Source organism: Centruroides sculpturatus, unplaced genomic scaffold, assembly GCF_000671375.1.
Source record: "Centruroides sculpturatus isolate CEXI.00-Female unplaced genomic scaffold, Cexi_2.0 scaffold887, whole genome shotgun sequence".
In the NCBI taxonomy this organism is placed as follows: domain Eukaryota; kingdom Metazoa; phylum Arthropoda; class Arachnida; order Scorpiones; family Buthidae; genus Centruroides; species Centruroides sculpturatus.
Window position 1 is genome coordinate 10825 of NW_019385057.1, and position 20252 is coordinate 31076.

Consider the following 20252-nt stretch of genomic DNA (forward strand, 5'->3'; position numbering starts at 1 on the left):
TAAATATCATTATTTCTCACTTACACCGGCAAATGTCAACATTCAGCATGCACTGATGGTGAATGTTGAATAAAAATATTTTTATTACGTTAAGACAAAAATGAAACTTTTTAATATGTCAAAATACGAGAAAGCTTAAGTAACAGCACATGTAAGTAAACTGTTGAACCTAAACGAACAGTACATTCTAAACCATTAAAGAAAATAATACAATAATAAACTTACACATAAATTATGTGATTAACATTATACAATCTTATTTATTGCAACAACTTAAAATGTTATGGCACTTTGAATTGCACAAGAGTCCCTTGCTTTTACAACTGCATTTATTTGTGGAACACTTCTTTTTGCAATAACAGCGTGTATAGCCTTGCCCTCCACTTTTCGAATTAGCTGCATCTGCTTCTCTCAGCAATATTTCTTGAGAAGAAATCTCATCTATGGAAAGTAACTTTTCTTTACAAATTACAAACTGATTATGTTATTACGTGATTATGTTCTAATCTGTTAATGATGTCTTTTATTCAGATATCACTGATGTCTTACTGATGACCCCTCTTATCCTCCGCCACTTGACCTGACAAATCAATCCCCACCTCACAAGATCAAAAGAACAAAAACACCATCCAGTGACAAAGTGGGCAGTTTCCACCAAACCATTGCCAGGAAAAGAGGTACAACCTTGTCCTACCTCTGGTTACCCACAAAGGATTTGGCAACAGACTGTTGTCTCTCTGTCAACATTGGCTTTGCGGGTGTTGTTTAAACCTCCACCAAAGCTTATCTGTGCTTGTTGACACATACTGTCAATTGTTCGAATGTATAATAATATAACCAAATATTCGGTCTTTCACCGATGTATTTTGTATGTGACGACATTCACTGGAGAATGTTGACATTCTCTAATTTTGGTCTTTCACAGTAACATATATATACACACACACTTGTATTGCATACATTAATATCATGATTCATCCTAAAAATTTGACACTAAATAAAACCTGTTTTAAATTTTACATCTTTGCAATGCTACACAAGAGATTTATCATTATCATCATATTCTATACAGATTTCCAATTCACCAGCGAAATTATTATTTTTCTGCAATTGTCATTATATCCTATTAATTTTGTTTCTTTGTCTGTTTTATATCAAGTTTTTCTATTTCTATTTCTTGGAGAAGTGAAGTTTACTTTCTGCTTCATAAAATTTGAATACCATTTCAATGAGGTGACTGCAAAAAGATTTGTCAAATATAAAAGCTTTTGAATACTATCTTGCTTATTTCTTTGCAAGTTCAGTTTCTTTATTTTTTACAAATTTATATAAGATACCTATCTTCTTTTTAATGGTTTTCTGTTTCAAACAGAAGATTATGAAAATTACATAAAACTCTTCTGGTAACAAGTAATCTAGTAAAATGTAGTCTTATGGAAGGAAATTCTATACTTACACTTAACAATATAATGATATTTTATTTTATTTATTGACAATATACTCAAAACAGAAAGACAAATCAAAATTAAATTTTCTTTAAGACATCAATAGTAAAAAAATATAATTTAATAAATAAATAAAAACAATATTTAAAAAATTCATCATTAGAGTCATGGCAATCATAACAGCAACTGTAGTTATTACTAACAGATTAATTTACAGAAATAAAATATGATAATTTTTAAGTCTTTTCTTTTAAATCCACAAATTTTATCAAATGACCTGCTGGATAACAGGCTGTTTTAAACCTTAATATAGCCCAATAAATAGCCTACAGATTGTTTGGTAATATTAGTATATTAAGTTGATATATATATTACAATACATTTTTATTTAGAATGATTCTGAAAATAATTCATCAAAATTCTGTTATTTCAATAGAGAATATTAAATTTGGATATTTTATTTTTAAAAATGTTGAAAAATAAACCATCAAAAAATGTTAAAATTAGACTGATACTTATCTGTTCTCACCTCCTCCTATATAAATTTCAATTAAGAACAAAATGATATGACAGACTGTGTTCATATTTTGACCTATTTCACTTATAATTCTTGTGACGTTCCCTTAAAAATATGACTTTAATCAACTAAGTGTTTTAAATCTATAGTTTGAAATGATAAGTGCAGAAATTACACATAAAACATCTAATTATTTTGAATCCTTTTGATATGAATATCTTATAACAAATATTCGATATAAAAAAAATGTAAAGTTAAATGTGTTTTTATCTACTTCATTAATTCATTAATTAAAACATATCAGCATTTAAAAAAGTAAGTTAAAAATTTTGAGAATAATTAATAGAACAGGAAAAAATATTAAATCAATGTTTATGTTAAGTGTGAAAAATAAATAATTTCACTATACCTTCCTTCAAAGCGATGCTTCAAGAAGTCGAAGAGAGCTTTCTGCATCATGTCCGTGACCTCATAGCCCTTTAGGGATGGTCCAACTAGAACCACAGGCCGCATTGAAGGCACTACATCATACGGGGGAATGTTCTCTGACTAAGAATAAAAGTAAATCTATGTAGAACTATATTAAACCTATATTTATTTCTAAAAAGTGCAAAACACATTTAGTTATATTTAGAGGATGTCTATTAATTATGTGTACAATTTTATGGGGAAGAAGGATTGTGAAAAGTATATTGTTATACTTAATGGAAGGCCTCCCCCTCATATCAAGTTAGTGAATTACACACAGACCATTAGAATATATGAAAAGGCTTCAACAACACATGTTTGAAAGAAAATTTTATAAACATCACAAAATCACTTAATAAACTAGTAAAAACACAAAAAATATTTTATGCTACAAACATTTTCTTTTGTCAATGAATATCATCAGATAATCTCAAATATAAACTGAAAGAACATATTTTAAAATTAATAGAACAGATCCAAAATTCAAAAAAATTTAAAAATTGACATGCTCAAAGCCATCAAAGTTTTATATCTGTTCAAGCAATGCATGCCAAGCTGTAGTGAGAGAGATTCATTCTCTTTAAAATTAATTCTTTGCCTTTCTTAATCACCTTGTAAATCTCAAATGCCTCAAAATGTTTCAATCATACCTGGTCTGTTGTGTGATCTAATATGTTAGTGTCATGAAAGTCAGCACAGACACATTCTTCCCTCGCATATGCAGCTAGTACTGTGTTGGCCATTTTCTTTTTGATATTATATTGGTGTTCTTTAATTCTCATGGCTAGACCTCTGGCCATGGCACCAATATAAACAAGTGATCTGTCCACTCTTTGGTCACAAAATGGGATGGAGTAAACACCTGGCCAGATTATTGTCAACTAAGTATTTGTCATTTCTTATGATTAAAAAGATATTAGGAGGTCTCCCATAAATGATCTTAACCCTGGCCATTCTAGCAATCTCTCTATACATATTAGAAAGCACTCAATTGTATGTGAGCACCACAAAGTTACTTTTGTGCAAATTATGTACATTTTTGAGACTATATTGTTATTGTACCAAAGACCTAATAAAACCTGGAGAAAAACCATGCTGCTTTGCCACTCACATGATTTGTTGCCTTCTCCCCTCTGTTCTTTGCTGACAACAGTGCACAAATGATCTCCAATGTACAAAACACCGCATTGTATGAGAAATGGGTCATGCCAATTGCATGGTATATACAAAGGAGAAAAAGTTTCTTTGCAATATGAATCCAGTGGAAATGTTTTGGCATTCTATCCTGGTCGATATATCTAAAAAACTGTGCTTCCTGGTCATTGACCTGTTCTGATCATAGTGTAAGTTTTATTTCCTCAACATGAAGTTGAGTTAACATAAAAATCTGACTCTTCATTTTTGTTACAATCACTTGTTTGATTTTTTGCGACAATTATATATTTTTCTGATTTGTGGTATTATTTACAATATTAGTTTACTAGGAAATACAGGGAAGAGTTCTTCAGAGGTTCATCGTACATTCGCTGTCTTCTTCTAACCATTGGCTCGATTCCAATCCCATTTGTTGGATTCCGATGTTTCCGTTATAAGATCCAGTTGTAGCTGATCACCTTTACCTGCTTCTCCAAATGTGCCAAGGAGGAAAGAGAGGTCTACCATCGACCCTTATTCCTTATATACCCGTTTCCCTGCTGGGTTTATTGCCGTTCCAGGCCTAATGGGTGATGAAACATTCGGGAAACTTACAAACAAAAGGCTTTGTGTCTGACAATTGAATAATATAAAAAAAAAAAAAAAAGTGAGAAATTGTCACAATCGCATGAAACTATATGGGTTCTATTCATCACCTTAAGAAATGTATCAAAGTCAGGTTTATCTTTCCAAATTAACAAAATTTTATCTATATATCTTGTATATAATAAAATTTGGTTCAAATAGACTAGAAATACAGTGTTCTTCAGCTTTCTTATAACAATCTTGCATAAAGATAGGGTGTTTGTCCATGGGCATGGGCATTTGCAGATAAGTAACTCCTTCAAACTTGAAAAACAATATATGGCATGCTAGGTGTGATAGTTCTAGAATAAACAGAATGACTGACAGAGTACCTGATCTTACTCAAGAGGAAGTCCCTTAATTCACAAAAACAAAGTTCAAGTCTTATTGAAAGAAATGCTAATTCAAAATCACAAACAGTTATAACAATATTGTCCAATTTCTTTAGCCTATTCAATACTTCCTCTGGGAATTTTACTGTACATTGGTGTTCATTCAATGTGCCTTTAATGTAGGCATCAAGCTTCATTTCCATATGAATCATAGATGATCTCATTTCATCTAATGTAGGCCTTAATTGCTGGCCTGTCTTCCGAGCTTTTTTGCAAATGCAAAAACATTGGGTATGGAAGGTGGCGGAACCATGGTAGATTAAAAATTCAGAATTTGTGCCAGGGAGTGTTCAATAGTTTTAATACCCTGGAGTGTACCTTCTCCATGAACCCATGAACTCCAGTGCAATAGAACATTTGGTGGTATTAATGTAATCCATAATTTCTCTGCAGTACTATTTCTGGTCCATAATGACAATGTACGAGGGCTATTTTTAAATAAGATCCATTTTTTAATAAGAAGAAAAATACTGTAAATATCATTAAAATATATTTTTTCCTGTATTCTACATACTTTTATCTACTTTTCTATATAATTTCCATTTTTGTTCAAACATTTGTTATACCACTCAAAAATTTTTAAAATTCTGACTTCAAAGAAATCTGCCACCAGCCACCGGAAGACATTAGGCAATGCTGCTTGACTTGCATGGCAGAGTTTTCTCAAAGTCACAATAAGCATCAAAATTGATTGCTGTGCCTCTTGACAAATTCCACTAACAAAGTCCCTTTTCTGTCCCAAAAGACAGTTACCATGATCTTTCATGCTGAAATCGAATAACATATCGTATTTTACAGTCGGCAGGCAACTCAATTTTCTTAAACATTATAGACTTCGGCAGTTCAGTACACAGACAATATGGCTGCAAATGGCATCTAAACACGTGCAAAGCATGCTGAAAGCAGATGCTCATGCACACTGATGCAATCATGTGTCATTCTCACTCTCATTCACAAATGGACCTTATTTAAAAAATAGCCCTTGTATCTTGACTTATCTGCTCTCAATGTAATGACATTGTTACAGTGTAACCATTCCTTTGAGGACTTAATACAGAACCAGAGGTTAGGATCATGAAAATGACTATGGATATGAAGTGCTACCTTCCACCTAAAGTATTCCTTAGCAGCGAAATTCATGTTTTCTGACAAGTATCATTCCACATCTGAAATGATACTTGTCAGAGTAAGAGGTGGTGAAGGAGCAAAATTTGGACCGTGCACAATCGTATCAACTAGTACATGTGGGAGGGTTTATGTTATACTATCAAATCACAGTGCTGGTTCCCTTGCAATGAACTACATTGTCATTCAATCAACCATATAATCTTTTAATATTTTTCCCAAAGATTTCTTGCTATGGCCTCTGCTAAGTCAGTGACTATTATGTTAATATTGTATAAAGCCTACAAGTCCGATCTGTAAAGGATATTTTCTAAATGTATAATTGTATTTATTGAAGTATACTTTTGTCTTCTCATCAGTTATATGGCTTTTCTCAGGCACAACTTCCAGACCAAGAAACATAATGCAAAACAATCAGCTGAAAGTTTAATATTAAAAATTGCTCAGAAATATTCCTAGATCTCAACATCTTATGAGGAAATCTTATTTCATAGATGTTCTGTACAGTTTAAGAACAGTTTTCATATAGATTTTGGCTAGTATAACTATCTTAAAATATTAACCACAACTTAAATTGGTTGTACGCAGTGGTGATATTCAGCGGGTTCGCACAGGTTCGGCCGAACCCGTTGTTAACATTTTCAAAGTTTTCAGAACCTTGTTAAACACATGTAACATTTCTCAATGGTTTGATTCTTTTAAAAATATTAAAATATACGTATTATACTCTGTAACACTACTAAACTAGAGGCTTCCGATGCACCATTTGAGCGAAAAAAAAATTGTTAAGGAAAAATTTTCTGTTAGCGAACCCTTTGTTAAATATTTCGAATGTCATCACTGGTTGTACATACAACAAACAATACAAAATCACATAAGAAATCAGTAAAAAAACAAATATTTTATGCTACAAATGTTTTATTTCAGTTTCAATAATCATCATCAGGTATTCTTAAATATAAATTGACTAGCAGATGAGCCTGGTGTTGCTTGGGCCAAAAGTAATGATAGCAAAGATTAAGATCATTAGATTATAGTCGATCTTACCCATTTTCACTGAGTGCAAGAATTAGGTCCCTCCTCTTCCAAGACTAATTAGAAAATTTTTAGATGGTCTAAAAATATGTTCAATTTTCCACTAAAATGCAAAAATTCACATCTAAAATAGTACAGTAGAAGCCGAGTTCTTCAGGGTAATTCTTAACCCTCTCCCTCTTCCCAGAGGTGAATTTCCAAAAATCCCTTCTTAGTGTACATTCTCATGACACATCCTACTAAAACACGGTCAAAAATTCAAAAAAAAATTAAAATCATTACTGAATTTTAACTGACTAAATCTTTAGTATTTAAAAAGATTTTTTATTTAAATAACCTATAAAATAAAACCAAAAAAAAGTCAGAAAATATTTCATTATAATGGGGAATTAACTTACTTGAATTAAATGATTAATTTTAAATTCTAAAATCTAAAAAAACTTGTTTGGAACATTATATTTCGAATTTGGAACAAATCCAAATATTTGTTCAAATTCATTTATTTTGGATTTATTGTTTTTGGGTTACCTGAAAGGTGGAAATGATTAAAATATTTATTAATTGCCAAAATATATACTATAAGTGCCACTATTTGTTTTCCTTCTTTATTATTTACACTTTATACTGACTAAAACTAACTCTCTCTTCCTCTTTTTTTGGGGGAAATTGCCAAAAATCCTTTTTAGTGTGCATTCTCATGACAGATCCTAACTGTGTACCAAATTTCAACTTTCAACTCCTAGCTGTTTGGACTCTGCACTTATTATCATCATCCGTTTTCACTGGGTGCAAGAATTAATTACCATCTTCTGAGGCTAATTAGAGAATTTTTAGATGGGTCTAAAAATATGTTCAATTTCACACAAAAATGCAAATCATCTAAAATAGTACAGTAGAAGCCAGGTTCTTCATGGTAATCCTTAACTCTCTTCCTCTCCCCTGCAGGGAAAATTTCCAAAAATTCCTTCTCAGTGTACATTCTCATGGCATACCCTAACTGTGTACCAAATTTTAACTTTCAACTCCTAATCGTTTGGGCTCTGTGCTTATTATTATTATTATTAATCCATCTCAATTATATTATAAGATAGGTCATCTTTTTTAAATGAACAGAATAGATCCAAAATTCAAAAATTTTTAAAAATGCATGCACAAAGTCATCAAAATTCCACATCAGTTCAACCAATGCATGCCAAGCTGTAGAGTCATTCTCTTTAAAATTAATTGCTTAGTTTCTTGAATTTTGGAATTTTTTCAATTTGATTCATTTAAAAAATATATTCTGTCAGTTTATATTCAAGAATATCTGATGATGTAGATGAAAGAAAATGATTGTAGAATAAAATATTTCTGTTTTTTATTGGTTTCTTAAGTGATTTTGTGTTATTTGTTGTATACATGACCAGTTTGAGTTGTGGTTAATACTTTATGTATTAATAACATACACGAAACCAATAACTGCTGTAAAAAAAAATATAAAAAGTTAACTCCTTTTTTTTTTGTTCATTTTTATTTTTTTGCATCAGTTATTGGTTCTCTGTATGTTATTAACTTTATCCCAGTGTGGTGTGTTGTTACTTTATGTACTTTACTTTTAAATATTCTGATTTAAACATAGAAAGAATTTGAAAAATTTACAGAATAATCAAATTCAGACAAGTTAATGCTGTATTTTATTTAATCATCCTAAAAAGCTAAAATATAATTTACCTTCTTGAAAAATGGCTTTTTCTTTTCTTTTGCTGGAGGTGTTGTGATGCTTGGTTTACCAAGTTTGGAATTACTTAAACTATCATTATCTTCTGGTATATTGGAATCCAAACCATTCTGGTCAACTTCAATAGCTGTAATTATTGCAAAATGTTTTAATAAAAAAAAATTAAATAAAAAAAATAAACAATTATTATTATACTAAAAGTTATAAAAGTATTTTCTATCTTACAGAATAAAATGTTTACTAAAATAAAACTGTTAAAACTAAAAAAAAATTACAATAGTATTAAATATGAAATAAAATTATAGAAAAAATCTGTGATGGGTTAGGGCTAGTACACATTAGGCGTTGGGCGTAGGTGTTGCATTAAACGCGCGTTAGCAGCATACACACCGCACGTTTAGCTCGGCGTTCGACCACAGTTTGCACTGGCTTAGTTTGGAAATGGATGTGAAAGTAATTGCTTGTGCTTGGCTCCTCTATCGTCGCTATAAAAGATGATGGCAGAGGCAAAGAGAATTTTGGGTGCACCCAATATTACGAGATAGACTGAGCATGGAATGTTTGTGACGTTGTATCCAAAACTAAGACAATATGAACCTAAGTTTTTTAATTATTTAGAATGTCTATAAAATCATTTGACGATGGCTGGTCTCTTTTGGATTTCATCAATAAATAGATCAGTATCGAAATGATCATTCTCCATTTCGGCCAATGTTGTCTACTCTATCTGAAAGAGTGCAACTGAATGTACAACATGGTAGCACATGTATCTCAAAGCACGAAGCTGATGCCTGCGAAATGCACGTTCTAACCAAAATCTATCAACGCGCGCTTGGCCAAAAGTGCGTGTTTGAGTGTGTATGCCTATGCAGAACTCTTGGTTCTTTAAAACGCGTGTTTGAAAACGCCTAATGTGCACACAGCCTTAGTATTGAATTAATAATTCTTAAAAATTAATTTAATCTGAAGATATATTTCTAGTTTTTTTACTCAAATATTTCAATTATGGTATGATCTTTTTATGAAACAAAAAACACTGCAAAAAATATATTTTAATTTTGGATGTTTCTTATCAGTTTTGCTTAACTATAAAAAGCTTTTAATGTAACAAAAAACTTGTTAAAATTTTTTATATATAAAAAAACTGCTAATAATTCATTATTTTAATAAACACAACACAACTTTTTCTATTATATCACATTAAAATATTGGGTTGCAATTTTCAAATTGCAGACCTATACATTCCATACTATTATCCATTTGTCTGACCTTTGTTAATCTTGAGAATGAAGTTAAATAAAAGAAAATTGAGACCAGATATGGAAAGCTTAAGGGTTGGAAGTACTGATTAACTATATATGAACTTCCAGAAGTCACATAATTTCAATTCAAAATTTTCTTGATAATGGAGTTAGACAGATGACCAGCATGACTTGATTCTTATCAAGAGTAGTATGACGTAGGACAAGACCACTAAAATCCAGATCAGATATAGAAAGTTTAGAGGGCTGGACCCTCAATTAACTATATACAAACTTATGATCTAGACTAGAAATCATATGGTTTTTTTTAAATTTAAAAATGATTAAAAATTGTAGCACAACATTGTGATGATGTCACAATAAATAATTGTTTGTTAATTTTAGTTATATTAAATTTATTAATAAATACAGTGTAACTTCAATTTAAAAGTATGTCTTGTTCCTGAAAACCTCATCAATTAAAGCATGATTTTCCATTATTTCTTATAACAAATTTATGTCTTGTTTCCAGCATATCCAGTTAGATGACCAGTTTTTCCTAAATAACATTAAAATACTACAAAATATCTATTTATCTATCAGCCAATGATTCCAAATGAAGTAATATAAACTAAATAAAAATGTTATTTAGGTTATTCATCAATATGAAAGGAATTGATATGAAATAAGAGAAGCAAATATGATGTAAGAGAAGCAAATAAGTACAGTATGTTACCAGGTGTTTCTTTACTTAATAATAAAAAATGGTTAGTTAAGACAATAAGTAAACAGAAAATAAAGTAAAAAAAAGTTTTTAATTAATCATATAATCATCAACAGAAGAGTTTGTAACATAATGTTTACTAAATTGCCTGACAGCATTAGATCAAATGTGATGAACAAACACAGTGTGAATGAAACAAAAATCATGGGACTAGAATCTAACAGGAATGCACAGGCATAGTTGTATTCACATTTCTCTGAGTTCAATCTCTTGCCAGGTCTCTTTGAATAAACAAGAATCCAAAAAATAATTTGCTTATATAAATATAATCAGGAAAAATCAATTACTTTTACTGATCTGTTTAAATAAGGATTAGACAATGTTTGTTGGGAAAAGCACCAGTCTTTTAAAATTTACATAGAAAAAACTGCAGGAAGTACAGTACATACATAAAAAAAATAATTTTACACTATCACACATTAAAACTTCAGTTAATGAAATCTATTTTTGTAAGGTTCAAACAAAACTGACAATTCTGATAGTTATTTTTAAGAAAAAGAAATTGAAGAAACAAACATATTTTGAATAAAATGCCAATCAGTAAATATATAACAAATTTTTTAAAAGAAATACAATAAAATTTTTCTTAAAATGACAGCTTTCAGCAATCTCCTAGCCAGGAATATATCATTAAGGGCCTAGAGGAGCAAACTGAAAAAACTGTGATGGTATTTTTCTTCTTTCAGCCAGCACCAAGCTTATTAGCAACAATTTAAGTGTAAAAATAATTAACTGTAGCTTGTTTACATGATAAAAGCAAAAGCATATAGCATATATTATATATACTGCATATGGACACTACTGACTAAGCTGTGGGAACTTAGCCACTAGTCTCACTTATAGTACAGTTGACAACCAACTTTCTTTATTAACCGCACTGCTATATCCTAACTTCTTTCATACTACTGCTGTTTTACTTAATATACCTTTTTAAATTTATTTCACTTATTTTTTGTTTATATTTTACATATTTAATCATTACAGTTCAAAATTCTTTTATCACCATCTCATCTAAAAGTTAAGACTTATACTGCCAATCTGTGCTCTCATTTCACTCCCTTTGCTTTTCTCCAATTTATAACCATTTTTCTCCCATTAGATCAACTTTCAAACATTTACTAGTCATAAGATTTTAAAACAGCTTTACAATTTTTACACTTTGTAATGATAATGACTGTATACAAAGAAACAGAGGTTCTCCTTAAATGCAATAATTTTTTAATATAATTTCAGAAAATTAATCCTGTGTGACAAAAAACAGATTGCTGTTTATGAAACAGATTGTATTACATTATTTTTATCTATGAAATGTAGAATATAGACAACTATAATAAACATTATGCAAAAACTTAGTATTAAATTGGCTTCTAGTCTATCTTACCAAACAAGTCCCTCAATATAGTAGGACAGTGGGCATAGGATAATTTTCAAAAAGCCACAAGTAGCTTTAGAGCTGCAGGTTACCATCTTATGATTTAAATACCATATTTACTTGCATATAAGACAATCTCACATATAGGATGAGGTGTGACTTTACAAATCAAAATACAGAAAATTAGATTTATTAATACAATTCTAATTTTATTTTGTTTAATCATAAATAAAATATCATCAAATGCATGTATTAAGGCAAACAACCATGTTTTCTTGATGCTATCACCTTTTGTCCACTCAGACTCGTCCTCTGAAGCTTTGTTACAACTCTCCTCTTTCACAATCTCATTCCACAAAAAAGCATTGTCCTCTGATCCTCGAGTGAATTTGAAATGCAGTATTTCCTGAATGACTTTGCTATCAGCTCTTCAGGAATGCTTTTCCACGCACCTGATACCCACGTAGCAAAACCAAAAGATTATAATGCACGTGACCGGAAAAAAGTTTATTTTTATTGATTCAAAATGTGCAAATATTCATTAAAAATACCAATTTAACAAATATGAAATAACTACATTTATAATCATTGCTAAGTGACCAGCTATTTTCAGACCATCTCTTTGAAAGCAACATTCACCTTGACCTTGATAGCATCCTGCTATAAAGGCGGCATGAACTATACATGGTTAACAAAAATTATTGCAGAAATGCAAAGAATCCTTTGCTCGTGCATATAGGATGACCTAGATTTTTGAAGCAGTGAAAAATGAATAAAAACCTTACCTTATACGTGAGTAAATATGGTAATTAAACACAAATGTAATACTGTAAAATACAAACAATATTACTGAATTAAACACTGTGCTGCCAGTAGCACTTATGATGACCAGTTTTTGTCCTTAATACAGAGGCCTTGATCAATTAAACGCAAAACATGCTAATTCTGAAAGACACACAACTAATTGAGAGAACAGTAAGAAATCAAGTACTACAAAATATTTACTTTGATAAAAAATAAAAACATAATTTTGCCACTAATTGGGATTCTTCTTGCACTAAGATCCCAAGAACTTTTACATAACTAATATTTAAACCACAACAATAAACTGGAATGATATATATAGACGCTCACCTAAACACACAATTTCCAGCAAAACACCCAAATTCAACATTTGAACGTTTTCGGCCACTCGTTAATCAGCCTTCTTCAGGAAAAGTCAAACGATTACTAATATTTATCATTGTAATTTGTAATTATCATTCATATGGTAAAATTTATTATTATTACTATTATTTTTTTTTGAAAGTTAACTTTATTGGAAGCCCTAGGTTCGCAAGGACCAAGCCAGTGCTTTATGAACATTTGCCCAAGTAATTTATACTTTGGTCTTGTATTGGAATGTTCAAGCTCATCACACTCTTGATTAGAATATTTTCTTCTCACATATATTAATTGGCATTCATTGTATCAAATATTTTGTCTAACAAAAGGGAAGAGAAATAAAATAAAAAATCTTCTTATATCAAAAGTATAAAATAAGGTCACACTGTATATCCAACTTTATACTATAAATTTGCAATGATGCTTTAACAATTACATAATTGAGCAAAATAAAAAAAAAACAATCAAAACTTAAATAATTAAGTAAATTTATATTTCTGCTTTTTGATATATCAATAATATGATGACAGAAGCATTCTCATTTAAATACAGTAGAGTCCTGTACAATGTGCAAATAAAGCAAGCAACACCCTCGAATTTTGTCAATAAAGAGAAATGCATTTTTTTTTCCCAAACTTATAGGCCAAGGTCTAAACTTTCATAAATCGTATGACAATGCAGGTTTCGATAACGTGATTTCCTATAATGCGTAATGAATCCCCCGTGTTGTATGGGACTCTACTGTAGTATTATCATCAGTTTATTAAAATTTCAGAGCAAATATATATTTATACATAAGACTGCCTAAGCCTTTAAATACATTTTTAAATTAAATGTAACCTATTATTCAACTGCTGAATAATAAAATAACTTTACTGTTAATCAAATATTTGGAAATTTGCCAAGTCATTACTCATTCCATTTTTAGGAAGAAACTTCTCCTTAAATGTTAGAAATTTAGAAAAAAAATGGTGTTATATTTAATTAATGGAATTATCACGTCAAATAAATATGTTTCTTAAAAAATAATAGTTAGGAATTCAAAGTTTTATCATAAATGAAATCCTTTTTTTCCAGGTTACTTTAATAATTTTAAAACATCAACTAAACAGAAAAATTATTATTATTGTTTTTTAACTTGTATTTTAATTTTTGCTGCATTAATAATTCTTTTATTCNAAAAAAAAAAAAAAAAAAAGTGAGAAATTGTCACAATCGCATGAAACTATATGGGTTCTATTCATCACCTTAAGAAATGTATCAAAGTCAGGTTTATCTTTCCAAATTAACAAAATTTTATCTATATATCTTGTATATAATAAAATTTGGTTCAAATAGACTAGAAATACAGTGTTCTTCAGCTTTCTTATAACAATCTTGCATAAAGATAGGGTGTTTGTCCATGGGCATGGGCATTTGCAGATAAGTAACTCCTTCAAACTTGAAAAACAATATATGGCATGCTAGGTGTGATAGTTCTAGAATAAACAGAATGACTGACAGAGTACCTGATCTTACTCAAGAGGAAGTCCCTTAATTCACAAAAACAAAGTTCAAGTCTTATTGAGGGAAATGCTAATTCAAAATCACAAACAGTTATAACAATATTGTCCAATTTCTTTAGCCTATTCAATACTTCCTCTGGGAATTTTACTGTACATTGGTGTTCATTCAATGTGCCTTTAATGTAGGCATCAAGCTTCATTTCCATATGAATCATAGATGATCTCATTTCATCTAATGTAGGCCTTAATTGCTGGCCTGTCTTCCGAGCTTTTTTGCAAATGCAAAAACATTGGGTATGGAAGGTGGCGGAACCATGGTAGATTAAAAATTCAGAATTTGTGCCAGGGAGTGTTCAATAGTTTTAATACCCTGGAGTGTACCTTCTCCATGAACCCATGAACTCCAGTGCAATAGAACATTTGGTGGTATTAATGTAATCCATAATTTCTCTGCAGTACTATTTCTGGTCCATAATGACAATGTACGAGGGCTATTTTTAAATAAGATCCATTTTTTAATAAGAAGAAAAATACTGTAAATATCATTAAAATATATTTTTTCCTATATTCTACATACTTTTATCTACTTTTCTATATAATTTCCATTTTTGTTCAAACATTTGTTATACCACTCAAAAATTTTTAAAATTCTGACTTCAAAGAAATCTGCCACCAGCCACCGGAAGACATTAGGCAATGCTGCTTGACTTGCATGGCAGAGTTTTCTCAAAGTCACAATAAGCATCAAAATTGATTGCTGTGCCTCTTGACAAATTCCACTAACAAAGTCCCTTTTCTGTCCCAAAAGACAGTTACCATGATCTTTCATGCTGAAATCGAATAACATATCGTATTTTACAGTCGGCAGGCAACTCAATTTTCTTAAACATTATAGACTTCGGCAGTTCAGTACACAGACAATATGGCTGCAAATGGCATCTAAACACGTGCAAAGCATGCTGAAAGCAGATGCTCATGCACACTGATGCAATCATGTGTCATTCTCACTCTCATTCACAAATGGACCTTATTTAAAAAATAGCCCTTGTATCTTGACTTATCTGCTCTCAATGTAATGACATTGTTACAGTGTAACCATTCCTTTGAGGACTTAATACAGAACCAGAGGTTAGGATCATGAAAATGACTATGGATATGAAGTGCTACCTTCCACCTAAAGTATTCCTTAGCAGCGAAATTCATGTTTTCTGACAAGTATCATTCCACATCTGAAATGATACTTGTCAGAGTAAGAGGTGGTGAAGGAGCAAAATTTGGACCGTGCACAATCGTATCAACTAGTACATGTGGGAGGGTTTATGTTATACTATCAAATCACAGTGCTGGTTCCCTTGCAATGAACTACATTGTCATTCAATCAACCATATAATCTTTTAATATTTTTCCCAAAGATTTCTTGCTATGGCCTCTGCTAAGTCAGTGACTATTATGTTAATATTGTATAAAGCCTACAAGTCCAATCTGTAAAGGATATTTTCTAAATGTATAATTGTATTTATTGAAGTATACTTTTGTCTTCTCATCAGTTATATGGCTTTTCTCAGGCACAACTTCCAGACCAAGAAACATAATGCAAAACAATCAGCTGAAAGTTTAATATTAAAAATTGCTCAGAAATATTCCTAGATCTCAACATCTTATGAGGAAATCTTATTTCATAGATGTTCTGTACAGTTTAAGAACAGTTTTCATATAGATTTTGGCTAGTATAACTATCTTAAAATATTAACCACAACTTAAATTGGTTGTACGCAGTGGTGATATTCAGCGGGTTCGCACAGGTTCGGCCAAACCCGTTGTTAACATTTTCAAAGTTTTCAGAACCTTGTTAAACACATGTAACATTTCTCAATGGTTTGATTCTTTTAAAAATATTAAAATATACGTATTATACTCTGTAACACTACTAAACTAGAGGCTTCCGATGCACCATTTGAGCGAAAAAAAAATTGTTAAGGAAAAATTTTCTGTTAGCGAACCCTTTGTTAAATATTTCGAATGTCATCACTGGTTGTACATACAACAAACAATACAAAATCACATAAGAAATCAGTAAAAAAACAAATATTTTATGCTACAAATGTTTTATTTCAGTTTCAATAATCATCATCAGGTATTCTTAAATATAAATTGACTAGCAGATGAGCCTGGTGTTGCTTGGGCCAAAAGTAATGATAGCAAAGATTAAGATCATTAGATTATAGTCGATCTTACCCATTTTCACTGAGTGCAAGAATTAGGTCCCTCCTCTTCCAAGACTAATTAGAAAATTTTTAGATGGTCTAAAAATATGTTCAATTTTCCACTAAAATGCAAAAATTCACATCTAAAATAGTACAGTAGAAGCCGAGTTCTTCAGGGTAATTCTTAACCCTCTCCCTCTTCCCAGAGGTGAATTTCCAAAAATCCCTTCTTAGTGTACATTCTCATGACACATCCTACTAAAACACGGTCAAAAATTCAAAAAAAAATTAAAATCATTACTGAATTTTAACTGACTAAATCTTTAGTATTTAAAAAGATTTTTTATTTAAATAACCTATAAAATAAAACCAAAAAAAAGTCAGAAAATATTTCATTATAATGGGGAATTAACTTACTTGAATTAAATGATTAATTTTAAATTCTAAAATCTAAAAAAACTTGTTTGGAACATTATATTTCGAATTTGGAACAAATCCAAATATTTGTTCAAATTCATTTATTTTGGATTTATTGTTTTTGGGTTACCTGAAAGGTGGAAATGATTAAAATATTTATTAATTGCCAAAATATATACTATAAGTGCCACTATTTGTTTTCCTTCTTTATTATTTACACTTTATACTGACTAAAACTAACTCTCTCTTCCTCTTTTTTTGGGGGAAATTGCCAAAAATCCTTTTTAGTGTGCATTCTCATGACAGATCCTAATTGTGTACCAAATTTCAACTTTCAACTCCTAGCTGTTTGGACTCTGCACTTATTATCATCATCCGTTTTCACTGGGTGCAAGAATTAATTACCATCTTCTGAGGCTAATTAGAGAATTTTTAGATGGGTCTAAAAATATGTTCAATTTCACACAAAAATGCAAATCATCTAAAATAGTACAGTAGAAGCCAGGTTCTTCATGGTAATCCTTAACTCTCTTCCTCTCCCCTGCAGGGAAAATTTCCAAAAATTCCTTCTCAGTGTACATTCTCATGGCATACCCTAACTGTGTACCAAATTTTAACTTTCAACTCCTAATCGTTTGGGCTCTGTGCTTATTATTATTATTATTAATCCATCTCAATTATATTATAAGATAGGTCATCTTTTTTAAATGAACAGAATAGATCCAAAATTCAAAAATTTTTAAAAATGCATGCACAAAGTCATCAAAATTCCACATCAGTTCAACCAATGCATGCCAAGCTGTAGAGTCATTCTCTTTAAAATTAATTGCTTAGTTTCTTGAATTTTGGAATTTTTTCAATTTGATTCATTTAAAAAATATATTCTGTCAGTTTATATTCAAGAATATCTGATGATGTAGATGAAAGAAAATGATTGTAGAATAAAATATTTCTGTTTTTTATTGGTTTCTTAAGTGATTTTGTGTTATTTGTTGTATACATGACCAGTTTGAGTTGTGGTTAATACTTTATGTATTAATAACATACACGAAACCAATAACTGCTGTAAAAAAAAATATAAAAAGTTAACTCCTTTTTTTTTTGTTCATTTTTATTTTTTTGCATCAGTTATTGGTTCTCTGTATGTTATTAACTTTATCCCAGTGTGGTGTGTTGTTACTTTATGTACTTTACTTTTAAATATTCTGATTTAAACATAGAAAGAATTTGAAAAATTTACAGAATAATCAAATTCAGACAAGTTAATGCTGTATTTTATTTAATCATCCTAAAAAGCTAAAATATAATTTACCTTCTTGAAAAATGGCTTTTTCTTTTCTTTTGCTGGAGGTGTTGTGATGCTTGGTTTACCAAGTTTGGAATTACTTAAACTATCATTATCTTCTGGTATATTGGAATCCAAACCATTCTGGTCAACTTCAATAGCTGTAATTATTGCAAAATGTTTTAATAAAAAAAAATTAAATAAAAAAAATAAACAATTATTATTATACTAAAAGTTATAAAAGTATTTTCTATCTTACAGAATAAAATGTTTACTAAAATAAAACTGTTAAAACTAAAAAAAAATTACAATAGTATTAAATATGAAATAAAATTATAGAAAAAATCTGTGATGGGTTAGGGCTAGTACACATTAGGCGTTGGGCGTAGGTGTTGCATTAAACGCGCGTTAGCAGCATACACACCGCACGTTTAGCTCGGCGTTCGACCACAGTTTGCACTGGCTTAGTTTGGAAATGGATGTGAAAGTAATTGCTTGTGCTTGGCTCCTCTATCGTCGCTATAAAAGATGATGGCAGAGGCAAAGAGAATTTTGGGTGCACCCAATATTACGAGATAGACTGAGCATGGAATGTTTGTGACGTTGTATCCAAAACTAAGACAATATGAACCTAAGTTTTTTAATTATTTAGAATGTCTATAAAATCATTTGACGATGGCTGGTCTCTTTTGGATTTCATCAATAAATAGATCAGTATCGAAATGATCATTCTCCATTTCGGCCAATGTTGTCTACTCTATCTGAAAGAGTGCAACTGAATGTACAACATGGTAGCACATGTATCTCAAAGCACGAAGCTGATGCCTGCGAAATGCACGTTCTAACCAAAATCTATCAACGCGCGCTTGGCCAAAAGTGCGTGTTTGAGTGTGTATGCCTATGCAGAACTCTTGGTTCTTTAAAACGCGTGTTTGAAAACGCCTAATGTGCACACAGCCTTAGTATTGAATTAATAATTCTTAAAAATTAATTTAATCTGAAGATATATTTCTAGTTTTTTTACTCAAATATTTCAATTATGGTATGATCTTTTTATGAAACAAAAAACACTGCAAAAAATATATTTTAATTTTGGATGTTTCTTATCAGTTTTGCTTAACTATAAAAAGCTTTTAATGTAACAAAAAACTTGTTAAAATTTTTTATATATAAAAAAACTGCTAATAATTCATTATTTTAATAAACACAACACAACTTTTTCTATTATATCACATTAAAATATTGGGTTGCAATTTTCAAATTGCAGACCTATACATTCCATACTATTATCCATTTGTCTGACCTTTGTTAATCTTGAGAATGAAGTTAAATAAAAGAAAATTGAGACCAGATATGGAAAGCTTAAGGGTTGGAAGTACTGATTAACTATATATGAACTTCCAGAAGTCACATAATTTCAATTCAAAATTTTCTTGATAATGGAGTTAGACAGATGACCAGCATGACTTGATTCTTATCAAGAGTAGTATGACGTAGGACAAGACCACTAAAATCCAGATCAGATATAGAAAGTTTAGAGGGCTGGACCCTCAATTAACTATATACAAACTTATGATCTAGACTAGAAATCATATGGTTTTTTTTAAATTTAAAAATGATTAAAAATTGTAGCACAACATTGTGATGATGTCACAATAAATAATTGTTTGTTAATTTTAGTTATATTAAATTTATTAATAAATACAGTGTAACTTCAATTTAAAAGTATGTCTTGTTCCTGAAAACCTCATCAATTAAAGCATGATTTTCCATTATTTCTTATAACAAATTTATGTCTTGTT

General features: G+C 30.3%; 1 protein-coding gene across 2 annotated transcripts in view; it reads right to left on the bottom strand.

The window, feature by feature from the left end:
* Window positions 1-20252, bottom strand: part of LOC111634038 (voltage-dependent L-type calcium channel subunit beta-2-like) — a 73943-nt gene that overhangs the window by 2895 nt on the left and 50796 nt on the right. Inside the window, exon 6 of one of the 2 annotated variants that reach the window (XM_023378716.1) lies at window positions 18478-18611. In XM_023378716.1, coding sequence (XP_023234484.1) covers window positions 18478-18611 — 134 coding nt within the window. Of the gene's footprint in view, window positions 1-18438; window positions 18612-20252 lie in introns of those variants that run through there. The other variant, XM_023378715.1, reaches the window with a different exon arrangement.